The sequence below is a fragment of the Vicugna pacos genome, chromosome 1, assembly GCF_048564905.1.
Source record: "Vicugna pacos chromosome 1, VicPac4, whole genome shotgun sequence".
Lineage (NCBI taxonomy): Eukaryota > Metazoa > Chordata > Mammalia > Artiodactyla > Camelidae > Vicugna > Vicugna pacos.
Window position 1 is genome coordinate 114046290 of NC_132987.1, and position 14082 is coordinate 114060371.

General features: G+C 39.9%; 2 protein-coding genes across 4 annotated transcripts in view; one reads left to right on the top strand and one right to left on the bottom strand.

Annotated features, from left to right (window-relative positions):
* LOC140698380 (olfactory receptor 2H1-like) overlaps positions 1 to 14082 on the bottom strand; it is a 66041-nt gene that overhangs the window by 30538 nt on the left and 21421 nt on the right. The window lies entirely within an intron of this gene.
* Positions 902 to 10929, top strand: LOC140700823 (putative olfactory receptor 2W6). Its single transcript, XM_072975618.1, has 2 exons — positions 902 to 978; positions 9935 to 10929. The coding sequence occupies exon 2, from the start codon at positions 9947 to 9949 to the stop codon at positions 10889 to 10891; it is 945 nt and encodes a 314-aa protein (XP_072831719.1). The 5' UTR covers positions 902 to 978; positions 9935 to 9946; the 3' UTR covers positions 10892 to 10929.

Genomic DNA, 14082 nt, shown 5'->3' on the forward strand with positions numbered 1-14082 from the left:
GAATTTTTCAGATTATACTCTATTATAAGTTATTACAAGATAATGGTTATCATTCCCTGTGCTATATAACATATTCTTGTTTCATATCTATTTTATATATAGTAGTTTGTCTCTCTTAGTCCTGTATCCTTATCTTGCCCCTCCCTCCTTCCCTCTTTCTTTTGGTAAATACTACTTTCTTTTCTGTATCTGTGAGTTTGTTTCTGTTTTACATGTACATTCATTTGTATTATTTTTAGATTCCACATGTAAGTGGTCCCATGCAATATTTGTCTTTCTCTGTCTGACTTATTTCACTAAGCATATTAGTGAATATTAATGTGGTAGAATTTCATTCCTTCTTATGTCTGAGTAATATTCCATTGTATTTATATACAACAATTTTATCCATCTGTCTGTTGTTGAGCACTTGGGTTGTTTTCATGTCTTGGCTATTCTAAATAGTGCTGGTGTGTACACTGGGGTTCATGTGATCTTTTTGATTTAGTGTTTTCATTTTTTCCCAGATGTATTCCCAGGAGTAAAATTGCTGGATCACTATCTTTATTGTATATGATTTATCTTTGCAAATGAGATTTTTCTTTTCACAATTTTTATATTTCTATTTTTTTTCCTTTCTGCTTAGAAAAGTCCCTTTAACATTTCTTGTAAATCTGGTTTAGTATTGCTGAATTCATTTAGCTTTTTCTCATCTTTATCTATTTTTCAAACCAGAACGATAGCCTTGCTGGTTAGACTACTCTTGGTTGCAAGTTCTTGACTACACTGATATCTCTACCCCTCCTACCTGGCTCACTGTGGTTCCTTCTAGGCTGTGCTTTCCTTCTGGGAGAGGCTGCTAGCCACGATCTGCCATCAGGAGGAGGGTACCAACTGTATGCTGCAGCAGAGTGGGGTTAGAGACTGCTTGGTGGTCAAGTGCAGTTGCTGCCCAGGCAAGATCACTGGGTAAGGCTACAGGCTGTGTCCAGTAACCAGGTAGGATCACGGGCTAGGGCTTCACTCCTCGGTGGGTTTGTAGACTGGGCTCTGTGGCTGGGTCCCTGGTAATGCAAGAGTCAAGGCTGTGTTTAAGAGTTTGGCATGTCTGCTGGCTTGGCTCCATGTCCAGGAGGGCCATAGAATATGCTCTGAGGCTGCTGGATGTTTGTGGCCATGCTTTTTGGAGTTCTAAGACTAGAGGCTGTGCTTAACAACTGTGCAGGGTTGTGAATTTTCCTTCTGGCCTCGGTAGAGACAAAGAATGGGCTCGGTGGTCAGTTCAGTCTGTTGGTTAGGGATGCAAATCAGGCAGAATGGCCAACTAAGCTCCCTGGACAGATGTTGTTCCCAGGTCAGCTCTGCAGATGGGCAAGATGACTGGCCAGGATCTCAGTGCTGCTGCTGGCAGGAATTTGGTTCATCGATATCTGAGCACTTGTTGCTGTAAGCCTTGCCCTCATTTTCCACCTTTATCTGATTTCCAGGGGTCAAACTTTGCAGACTTTTTCACTGATCCCATCAGGCAAGACTTGAGTGGGCCCCTAGAGAAGGGTCCTGAAACGCCGGGAAAACTGGATGTCTTGGGTTCTCTTTTTCCCACAGGAGAAACCATAGGTCCAGGGGGCCCTCGTGATACACAGCTGTGCCATCCTGAGGGAGGGGTGATGTGGTCAGGGTGTAGCTGCTCCTCTTACCCTTCTAGTGTGATTCTTCTTAGTCTCTGTGTTCCAGGAGAGTGCTTTAACCTCTCCGCCATGTTCTGGAATTTTGTCAATGGTGTTCTGTCTATAAATAGTTGCTAGTTGTTTTTTTGTGTATGAGGGGACTAAAATCGGGAACAACCTATGTTGCATGGTACTTCCTTCCTGATTCTCTTTCATTTTCTAGTAACTCACTGAGCTTCTTGAAAACAACATGTTTGAACTCTTTGTCGGGAAATTCACAGACCTCTGTTTCTTCAGGGTTAATTATTGGAGGGTTATTTTGTTCCTTTGATAGTGTTGTGTTTCCCTCAATTCATGGTTTGCACTGATGTTTGTGCATTTGAAGAAACAGCCACCTCTCCCAGTCTTTACGGACTGGCTTCAATAAGGAAAGACCTTCACCAATCTTCCTACTGTGAGATTTGGGGAGCCTCTCAAATTTTTTTTATGCATGTGTGTTATCTAGATTCGTGTTTACAGATTATCAATTAGAGGGATTTACTGTTTGGGTTTGTTTTGTTTTGGTTCAGAAGTTCATAACCTCTTGCTCCCTCCGGTGTCGGGCTATTGAACCATGAGCTGGGACACTGTAGACACACTTGGCTCTTCTTTCTCTCTTGGTAATCTTGCAGAGCTGTGCCACCACATCAAGACACATATCCTCTTTTCTTTGTTTTCAGCTATCCCTATCAAACTATTCAGTAGCATCCCCAGTGAGATGAGACAGAAGGCAGCTCCTGGGGCAGAGCACTGAAAGGCAGATGAAAAGGAGGAGAAGCCTCAGGCTGTGCTATTTATCTCAGCTTTACAGAGAGCTGTGCTGACCGCAGCAAGCCACCCATCTCTTTTTCTTTTGTTCTTAGCTGCCCCGGGCAACCAATTGTGACGTTTTCTTCAGCGCTCCTTGTGAAGTGAAACAGAAACCCGCCCCTTGAGCAGTGCACAGGGAAGCCTGATCATTGGACATGTATCCCACTCTTTTTCTTTTCTTTTTTTTCCCAGAGGGAGAAAGAAGTTGTGGGCTGAGACAGTCTTTCTTGGTGCCTGAGCCTGTCGACTTGTGGTGGTGGCGGAGGGGGACGCTGGTGCAGGAATACTGTAACTGTTCTTCTTACCCATCCCAATGTTGTAGTCCTCGGTTTTGTGCTTGCCTTGATGACTGAAATCTTAATCGGAATCTGAACCTTTCAAATATCATTGCTAAACTGGTACTTCTGTGGAGAAATAAAGTGTGGGACTTCCTATTTTATCATCTTGCTGACATCTCTGCTGTTTTTGAAAATCAGTCTCCTTTGTGGGCTAAAAGCAGGACTTCTTTAATTTTAATCAGGAAGGAGGATTCAGAGAATCTATCTGAAGAACCACTAAAAATAACTACAAAAATTTTTCTGAGTAGTAAAAACTGTTCATACCCTTTGCCCACTTTTCTATGGGGTTATTCATCTTTTGCTTATTGATTTGTAGATGCTTTTCATATATTAGGAAAGTTATCTTTTTGTTTTATTATGAGTTGCAAAAGTTTTTCCTATTTTTTCTTTTTTTTACTTTTTTGGTCCCATTCCTTGCAGAGATTTAAAATATTCTTATGTAGTCAAAATTATTAATAATTTATTTATGACACCTAGGATTTAAAACACAATATTTAATGAAGTGGCCAGAAAGAGAAAGAAAAATACCATATGATATCGCTCATATGTGGAACCTATAAAAATAAATAAAAATAAATAAAAAAAGAAGACAAATGAACTTAAGTATAAAACAGAAACAGACTCACAGACATAGAATACAGACTTGTGGGTGCCAGTGGGGAGGTGTATGGGAAGGGACAGACTGGGAGTCCAAAATCTGTAGATATGGACAAGTATATATATAAAATAGATAAACAAGTTTATACTGTATAGCACAGGGGAATATATACAAGATCTTATGGTAGCTCACAGTGAAAAAGAATGTGAAAATGAATATATGTATGTTCATGTATGACTAAAAAATTGTGCTCTACGCTGGAAATTAACACAACATTGTAAACTGACTGTAACTCAAAATAAAATTTTAAAAAAATACCTCAAAGGTCTTCCCCACTTGAAGATAATAAAAGCAAAAAATACCTCCCCCCACCAAAAAAAAAACTATGAAAAGAGTAGTTTGAGAACAGCAAGTAGTGTCACAATTAGCTAATATTGCAGTTACAATGGAGTCTATTATTTTTACTTCTAAATTAATTTGTTTTGAGCTGTAGGAATCACTGTATATTTGGTAGAATAAGCATAGGAGAAACTGACAGCCTCTTGGGAAGATTTCCTACAGGATTTCTGAGCTGCTGCTCTGTCCGATGGAACCTTGCAAGAAACTTGATTGAACCTCACAAAGAGCTTGTCTGTGCATGAAGGAAATGGCTTTCATTTTACTTTCTGAACAAGAAATGGCTCTTCAGACTATAAATCATACCTCCTTTTATAATGGGGTTTTGTGGACTCTAATCCCCAGCAAAATCTGGTCACTACGAGCAGGTGGAGTAATGCCGTTGAACAGAACTCTCTACAATGGCAGAAATGTCTTATTTCTTCGCTGTCTAATCATATGTATCTCAACATGCTGTTGTGCTGATTCAACAAGTTCATTTATGTAAAACCCTTAGAACAGTAACCCACATAAGTGAGCTTCTTACATGTATTTCTTGTAAATCAACTATCTTTGTTCATTTTTCTGTATAGATGTGTATATTCATTTGCTAGGGTTGCCATAACAAACTTTCACAAACTGGGTGGCTTAAACAACAGAAATTCATTTTTTTTTCACAGTTCTGGGGGCTGCCAGTCTGAGATCAAGGTGTTGGCAAAGTTGGTTTCCTATGAAGCCATTATCATTGGCTTATATATAGCTATCTTCTCCCTGTGTCTTTACCTGGCTATTCCTCTGTACGTGTCTGTGTTCTGGAATGTGTGTGTGTGAACTGACTATTGTGATAGAAGTGTTAACTAATTCTATTGCAGTAATCATTTCACAGTATATGTGTATCAAATCATCACTGTATATCTTCAACTTACAGAGTATTTTATGTCAGTTATATCTCAAATCCAGAAAAATGACATGAGTAAAAGAAAAATAAATTCTATCAAATCCCCAGGTAGATAACTGATACTACTGGCCTTAGGACCACACTTTGAGAACTGACAACCTGGAGATTACAAGTGACTTGACCATGTCTTGTAGCTTGCTACAGGAAGAATCAGAGCCAAACCTAGGGAGACCAGTGTCAGTCAGCTCCCTGAATGACTTTTCATTTGTCTCATTATTGCTATTACTGTTTAAGGACCATATTTCTACAAAATTCCTATAAGTTCTAAATATGTATAGGATTTTGGTCCTAAGGATATAGAATGTAAATTTTATAATGGGACTCCTACGTACTCAAACAAATGGAAATGGATGTAAACAGATGTATTCAAATAACAAGATGCAGACTTCACAGGAATTAGGAAAAATCACTAACAATCACAATACTCTAGCAAAATTGTTGGTACCCAAATTAAACTTATTTTATATGAATCTTAATCTATTTATAAATAGACACAAAGAAATATACATATAGAAAATTGTAGAGTTATGCAGAAAAAAAATACAGCTACACTTAAAGATGTACAAACAAATTCACAAGCCCAGCTTAAAGTTTAGAAAGATGAAGAACTTTAGCAGTATTTGTTTTCTTGGTAAAAAATATAGGTTTACCACAGTTCTCAGAAAGTGCTTAATTGTATGTTTAAAAGCTTCATAAGCTTCTGAAATAAGGATATATTATTTAAGTGTATGGTAACTAGGTGTATGAATCAGTTTAATTCCTTTTCTGTCACAGACTGTTTTGTGATGGACTTTACCTATCTCATAAAGAAAAATGCTGAATCAAGAAAAAAATACTGCAGATGAGAAAGGATGTTGTATTAAGGTCCAAAAACAAAAATTCTCTCCAGTTTTCCATAGGCCTCCTGTTTTTAAAGTCCGAGAAAAGAAAGGATCCCATGCAGTGAACACATGCTTTTATGAAAAAGGACTTGAACTTGTAATTTGTAGCCTGAAAAACAGTTTGAATCTAATGACTAATCATCTTTTACCTCAATGTGTAATAGTTGCATTTCATCTGATTTCATGGAAAGACTATGAATTAAGAAGGTCTGATGGCCCGTTCTAGACTTGGCAGCCACTAGCCACGAGCAATCTGACCTTGAGTAAGTCACAACGTAACTGGAAATTAATTCCTTTATATATAAAAGTATAATCTTTTTCAAGCCATATGCAGGACTGTATTTTTTAAATTAATAAAGTATGAGCAGCTGGAATCCAAGAAGATCAGATATATTCTGTTTTCTGCAACTTCTCAAAGAGATTCCTGTCTTATTACAAGAGGTGGTGCCTGCCATTTTGAAGAGCTAAATAAAACATTGTAATCAAATTATTTTTGCCAGTTGTATGGAAGACTGACATTCCCATCCCATGTTTCTGTTTGGGAGGTCTGCAGGAGGCAAAACAAGGTAACCTTAGCCCCTGGAAAGACATATGCACTGAGAATATGGGAAGGGGAGGGTCAGAGACACCATCCAGTCACTTGATCTAGACGGAACTGGCTGAACACCATCCTCAAGATGTGACACCATTCTTGCAGATGACACATTGGGTGTATTAGAGGGGAAAAGTGACTTTTCTCTTGGCTTCTCAATATGGCAGTGAGAATTCTTAGGTCAGAATTCCCAAATCAGTATCTCCGTTACCCTATTCTTTCCCATATTGAAAGGTGTGGATTCAGCTCTTTGGCATTTCCTAGCTCTCCACAATTTCATAGTTTTAACTTTGTGATTATAAGATCAAAATAAGAAATTGATCTACTCTCATTGTTACATAAAACCCAGAAATCAAATCTCTCTTCAAGAAAACCTGAGTCCCATGTTAGGGAATTTTCCATACAATCTCCCTGGTGAGTTCAGCCTTCACATGTGGGAGCCGGAGCCAATCTCTAGATGAGGACACCAGTCCCTGAAGTCTTAGCTCTGTAAACAAACTGATGTCTGTCTTCAGGTCTCCAGACTATTCCAAATTCCCAAGGTGGCGGGTATTAGAGCTGTCTTCCTGTCCCCTTGTTATGCACCAATAAAATGACATAATGTTTTTTAAAGCCCTTTGAAATAAGTGTGCTTCCTTTCATCCCTGGGGGATCATCTGCCATCTCCTTAACCTTAGGGTACCTGTATTTATGGATGTGAGATAAAACATGCTGATTTGAAACGTGGCACTATGCAACCTCACCCACTCAGCTAAGAAAAGATGCCACCGCTGGCCAGTCCTGATTGCTTTTGCCCACAGTTAACTATTTTATTCTTTTAAGCTTAGAAACTTAAAGTTTCATTTTAAAACTTCAATGGGGCAGAGATTTTTTTTGTGTGTGTTCCATCCCTCATCAGAGTTTTTGCTGGAATTTCCTTCGCAAGATCCAGAAACTAAAAGGGACCAGAATTAGCTGCCTAATCCCTGAGAAAACTCCTGGCTAATCTCTGGAATTGAAGTAAGAAAGGATGACAGATTCTTAGGTCTTCTGCTTTCTGGGAAGAACAACAGTGAGGATTTTGATATGAGTTTTGTTGTAGCAATGAGTCTTATTTCTGTATCTTTGGTCCTTTGTTGGATTTATAATTATATTTGTAATAGTTCTACTAGGGTTTATATCTATTAGGGCACCAGAATAAGGTGGTTCCCAATGCCGACCTGTACTCTAACTCCGTTTAAAAACACAGCTACTGCATCCAATTCAGAAACAACTGAATGCACCAAATTCTAACAAACTGGACCTAAGACAGGTAGATTAGGAGAGATGATGTTCTGTTTGCTTCCTCACTCCTAGCTGGGCCGATCCCAGGGCATCCCCTGACCCTACATATACACACACACATCATATCACCCTGTTTAATCTCCTCATGAAATAATAGCCAATTTGAACAGAAAACCTCTGTGTCGTTCTGTTTTATCACAGTGACAAATCAAGCATTGCAAGCCTTCCCTGGCGATGCTGAGAATGACCACAAGCTTCTCCCCAGCAAGTACTCATAATGTTTTTGTTAGGTCTGTAGGTGCAGGTGAGTGAAACAGTAACAAAAGACCAACTTGAAACAAGTTTAAATAGATACCAACAGGGGAAGAAGGCAGAGTGAACAAAACTTTTGAGCTAATGGGTAGGACTGGCCTTATGGACCTTGCTCCGGTATTCTGTCATTGAAATTGTTCACCTCTAACATGGTGATCCTCATACTCGGCCTGCCCACCTTGCAGGGCTGCTGTGAGGCTGGCCTGTAACTGTAAGTGTAAAAGCTCAGCAAAATATTTAACATATTGTAAATATGAAAAGAGTGATGATTGTTTAAGATGTGCTATATACCTGAAACAGACAAAAATAGCTCCACCATTTGGTATTGTTAACTCCCATTCGGCAGGTCTGCCTCTGTGCGTTGGTGGGGCAGGACTGGGTGTAATCTTTAGTCAGGGAATCAAGACCAGTGCATTCATCAAGATTTCTAGGCCAAAGGTTTCAAAATTAGTGCATATTTATAGCATTAGGTGCTAAGTAGACTACTACAGGTGTTTGAACAGTTCCATTCCTTTCGATTTCCATTCTCAACAGCTGTATTTCTTGCAACTTCATGGTTCTGAACTAAAGATGAGCTAAAATGCGTGAAAAATTGGGTGCACTCATTTATGGTTGAAACGCTTGTTAGGGGAAACAAAGGAGAGCCTCTGAGTACTGGGCATAAGGCTGAGCATTGGGCCATCTTGGAATGAAAGAATAGCTCATTGAGAAAATATCCCTTAGAGAAGATAAGTTATAAATAAATAAATGTGTTAAATTTGCAGTTTTGCCTGAGCAATCGGGCCCTGCATGGTGTTTCGTAGCTGAGCAGTTTGTCTAGCCTTCTGTTGTTCTGATGAGACGCTTCCATTGATTATATTAAACTTGGCTGAAAGCTGTGACAGGTCTATGCATACAGAGGTGCAAGTTATTCTTCACAACCAATACCAGCAAAGCGTGTGTGGGAAGGCCTCCCTTTCGAGTGCTCGGTTGACCTAGTAAAGTCTTTGGTACTTGGCTGGCTACTTCTGATCATTTGCTGCCCTCTTTCATCTCTTCATGTGCCTGGCGCAGTAAATAGAAACTTACAAAATTTCTGCCTGCAGCGCCAGCTGGATAGAGTTTATAACTTCTCCACTGTCAGGCTTGACCAGTGGTGACAGCGGCTGCACGAAGACATACATCCTTCAAAATGTTTCTGTGCCCTTGTTCTCACTGCTTCTTTCCTGTGTGTCACCACGATGCTGTTGGCTATTACTGGAGCTGATACAAGCCTGAGTGAACACTGACTGGTGCTATACTGTAAGGCAGAGCCCCATCAAAGCCCTTGGCACAGACTGGAAACCATAAGAAGCTGAAATGTTCAGGGCATGTACCTGACGCCATGAGTCACATAGACACGTGAGGTCTGGGTGGGGATGGAGAGAGGATCTAGTCTGCTCTCCAGCCTGCACAAGGAAAAGCCAAGCTATAGAGAGAAAAACTGGATTTCAGGCTACACGTTTGCAATTGTGCCTTTTATAATAGAGGCAGAATCCAGCCTATCTCAGCTCTTTCTTTTATGGTCAAAAGGTATTGTGTTTAAAGTCAATAAAACTGCATGTCATTAAGGAGTTTTCTGATGTACATTTGTGGATTCCCAGAGCATCATCCTACTATTCTTCTTCCTTCTTAGAACATATTTCTCTCAATATAACCACATGTATACATTCTTACTTGTTACTTGAAAAAACAACCAAAAACAAAACAAAACAAAAACCCAAAAAACCTCTCAGGTACAGCAGTCTCCCTATAATATAAAGTCTTCTATAGAGATCTCCCTGATCACTTGGAAATAATTTGCAAAACACTCAGCTTTTGAACAAATCTTTTAGAGAACTTTCACTTTTTCCTTTCTTTATCATTATATACATACATTATTCACCAAAGAGAACAACTTCTAAATAAACTCATCCTCTGCCTTCCAGGGGCATCAGGTACACTGCTTTGCACTTAATAGGTAACAAAAAGTGTGTACTAGAAAAGTAACAGAGGGGCAACTGACCTTCCTAACTTTACAGATCTGTAAATGGAAACTGGAGACTGCTGGGTACAGTCTTCATTTGCCATCTTTTCTAATTCTTTTTCTGTGTCTCCGTAACAGCTGGTGAAGATTATGGAAAGAGACAATGACAGCTACCAACAGGCATTCATCCTGGTGGGCTTTTCTGGTCGGCCTCGACTGGAGAGAATTCTATTTGCTTTTATCTTGGTCTTCTACATCCTGACCCTAGTGGGCAACACTGCCATCATCCTCTTGTCCATCATGGACTCCAGGCTCCATACACCCATGTACTTCTTTCTTGGGAACCTGTCTTTCTTGGACCTCTGCTTTACAACGAGCATTGTTCCCCAGCTGCTGTGGAACCTGTGGGGTCCAGAGAAGACCATCACCTACCATGGCTGTGAGGCCCAACTCTACATCTATATGGTGCTGGGCTCGACTGAGTGTGTTCTCCTGGCTGTCATGTCCTATGACCGCTATGTGGCTGTCTGCCGGCCCCTGCACTACACTGTGGTCATGCACCCACGTCTCTGCCTGCAGCTGGTGATCATGGCCTGGTGCTGCAGCTTTCTGAACTCCTTTGTTATGTGTCCCCAGACGATGCATCTCTCTCGATGTGGGCGTCACAAGGTGGACCACTTTCTGTGTGAGATGCCTGCTCTGATTGACATGTCCTGTGAAGACACCATGCTGGTGGAAGCATCTGCCTTTGCCCTGGGGGTCGCTCTTCTCCTGGTGCCCCTCTCCCTGATCCTCACCTCCTACGGCATGATCACTGCTGCTGTGCTGAGGATCAAATCAGCAGCAGGACGGAAGAAGGCCTTCCACACCTGCTCTTCTCACCTAACGGTGGTCATTCTCTTCTATGGAACCATCATCTACATGTACCTGCAGCCAGCCAACAGCTACTCCCAAGATCAGGGCAAGTTCCTCACTCTCCTCTACACCATTGTCACTCCCAGTGTCAACCCCCTCATCTATACTCTGAGGAACAAGGATGTGAAAGGAGCAATGAGGAAGCTCCTGGGGTGGGAGAAGGGGGCCAAGGAAACCTAAAAGAGAAATGTTAGGGCACTATAAGTTGATGTTCTGGATTCGCCCTCTTGTATATGTCTCAACCATGTGGAGAACTAACATTTAAAGAGCGAAGTGAACATGGAAACCACAATGCTTTTGAGTTTGACCCCATGTTCCGCTCCATGGATGTGAAGTGGTTTCCTTCTGTTTAAAGATGTGTGCTTTAGGAGATCTCTAATGTACTTTCATTTTACCCAACTTTGGGCTTAAATTTGCAACTGCAAGGGACCTCAGTACAGAACTAATTCAAATCACAGTCTGCAGACTATGTCATGAGATGCCAACTAAAAATGAGGCAATGTGAGTGGCCTCCTCTTGAAGCTCCTTTAGTTATGACTTCAGTGGTTTTTCAGAAAGTGGCGAGTCAACCTCAGTAAAATCACAATTTGTTGTCCTAGATTGAGGTTGGTTCTCCATGACTAAGGAGTATTCTTTGGTTTGCTTTTGAAAAGGAAGAGTTTATTTAGAGTCATCTGTACCTTTTCCTTGACTTCCTCTCACAGCCAAAGTATTTACAAGATAGTTGACTGGAGTTAGGGGTCCAAGACTTTGGAGACAAAAGTACAACTGAAAAACATTGGAATAGAATGAAGAACTTTGGTTTCCTTGGCAGATTGCTTTAATCAGCTGTAAATATTCCTCTTGAAAGAAAGCTGTTTTATATTCAATTACCACTATCTCAAAAAAACTTTTGATGGCCAAAGTTATTAGAATTGGAAGCTACTCAGAGCAGTATTACTGCAACTTGGTTTTGCATAAGACTCTTTAAGATATGAATTTCCAAGAACTCCTTAGATTTCTTGCATCAAAAACTCCAAGTATGGGTCTGTTTTTAAAAAGTTCTCTAGATATTACTGAGAGCCAGATTTGGAAATAATTGCTTTTGAAATAAACTTAGTCCAACTTCTTACATCAACTAGAAACTGTCCTAGAACATTCTGAATGGATGGCCACCTTTACTGGGCATGAATGATGCTGCAGACCAGGCATAGAGGGTGATGGCAACCATATCCAGGTTTGAAACTGATTTTTCCTCTTACCAGTTATCTCTTGTTGTCTAGCTTTTTCATCTGTATTATGAGGCTAATAATACTTACTTTACAAAGTTGTAGTAGAAATTAAATAAGGTAAGGTATGACAAATATTAGACAAGTGATATCTCAATGATGTCTACTTTTCTTTTCATGGACCACAGCCATTGGCAATCTATTCCTTTAGGAATAGCTTCAGTTTTGTTATTTAGATCTTGCTTTTAGTAAAAATTGCCTTTAGTACTTTCCCACTCAATACTACAAGGAGAATAATGCTTTTTCCTAGTTATAGGAAATACTCTTTGCTTGCTTCTTTTATATTAAATAAATAGGGTTCTTTATAAACTCCCAGAGGACTCTGCTGCAAAATTTTGCGCCCTGGTATAAACGTAGGGTTTGGAGGTGGAGACCCAGGGTAAGTGTGCTGATTTTATATTGTTAGTAGATAATGTAAGTTCAGGCTTTGGGGATTATGAGGGGAGTGGAATCATAGACTATGACAGAGGCTGAATCTATGAAAACAATATATCCAGATGGAAATGGAAAAATTATTTCAAAGTCACTTTAGCTTGATGTTTTGGAGATACTAAGAATAAAGTAAAATTCGGTTGCTTCTATAATCTTCCTGTATTATATAGACAATCACAGGACATATGGAAGGTAGGTTTTTTTACTCCATTTGCAAATGATGTGACAAAATTCAGAGAGGAAAGGAGTTGTTTAGAATTACAAGGCAAGAGAGTACCCAAGATAGTGCTCAGGATCTGTCAGACATGCCCAGTTTCTCACTGAGGTTTTCATTTCATCAGCTGATTCTTGTGAATTTAGGTTCTACGCAGTTAAAAATCTGGACTATCTAGTAGCCACTTGTTGTCTTTCCATTTGACAAAAACAAAATTTAAGTTTCCCTTTTAAGCTCAAGAAATCACCCATAGGGCATCATCTTGGAAATAAAAGATTGAAGAAATTTAGTCTATTGTTCTGAGCGCTAGTCCCTGTCTTTATTCTTATTCTTGCTGTGTCTCTGTGGCATGACAACCACTGTCAGATCATCCACACACATATAATGAGTGTATTTCCTGCTGACCTGGACTAGGGCATTGGCAACAGCTGCAGACATCACTTTCCAAGAGGTTTATTCTTTCACCTAAAACCTCCTGTAGCCACGATATTTCTGTGATAAATCTGCAATGGGTCAAGTCAACAAGTACTTATTAGACACACGTACATCCTGGAAATTCTAAGGAAATCAAAGAAATTGTCCTGGTTGCAGGATGTTCACTCATTCATACCATACCCTCTTAGATACACCACCACTCAGAACTGTGACATTTGTCCTAGCGTTGACACTGCAGTTATGGACACATTTTTCTTCACCAAAACCTCATTCTTGTATATAGTTAGTGGTGAATGGGAGTTTCATGAGATGGAGTGAGAAATCAATCAGTCCATCCATAATCTGGCCAATGACCTCTGCACTAAGTCTCTACAGAGACTCAGGAAACTGACTCTCAGAGATGCTCCTCCAAAATGTCATCAGTTGGAAAGAAATCGGAATAAAGTACTAATACAATAAAATACAATATAACAAAAAGTAAAGTGAAGAGGAGAGGAGATGAAATGGTGATAAAAAGATTTGACCAGAGAGTTGAGTTAGAATACCTAGAAATTGTGGAATTCTGATAATTTGTAAGAATACTTGAAAATAGCAGAAAAAAAGTAATGGTGTATGGAAATAGATATTACACCCTGGGAAAGAGTTTGTCTACGGTGGTACAGGTAGAATAAGATTGACAGTAAATGGTCTTAAATCATGGATGATACAAAGGTTTCATGTGAAAAAGACACTAGCAAGGTAAAATTCTGCTGGAGTAATATTCACCTGGGACCAGCTGATACACCACATGCTTGGTTTTTCATTGGAATGTGGTGTGATGTAAGGGCTGAGATCCCACTTTGCAGAATCACCTTTTGGACTTCCATAGTGACCCCTAGCTGAGGAGGCTTAATATTTAAAAACAAGCAACCCAGTGAAAAAAAATGGGCAGAAGACCTAAATAGAGATTTCTCTAAAGAAGACATTCAGATGGCTAACAGGCAACTGATGAGATGCTCACCTTCGCTAATGATTAGAGAAAT

Excerpts from the sequence above, each read along its gene's own strand:
- LOC140700823 (XM_072975618.1), top strand. The coding sequence starts at position 9,947 with ATGGAAAGAGACAATGACAGCTACCAACAGGCATTCATCCTGGTGGGC.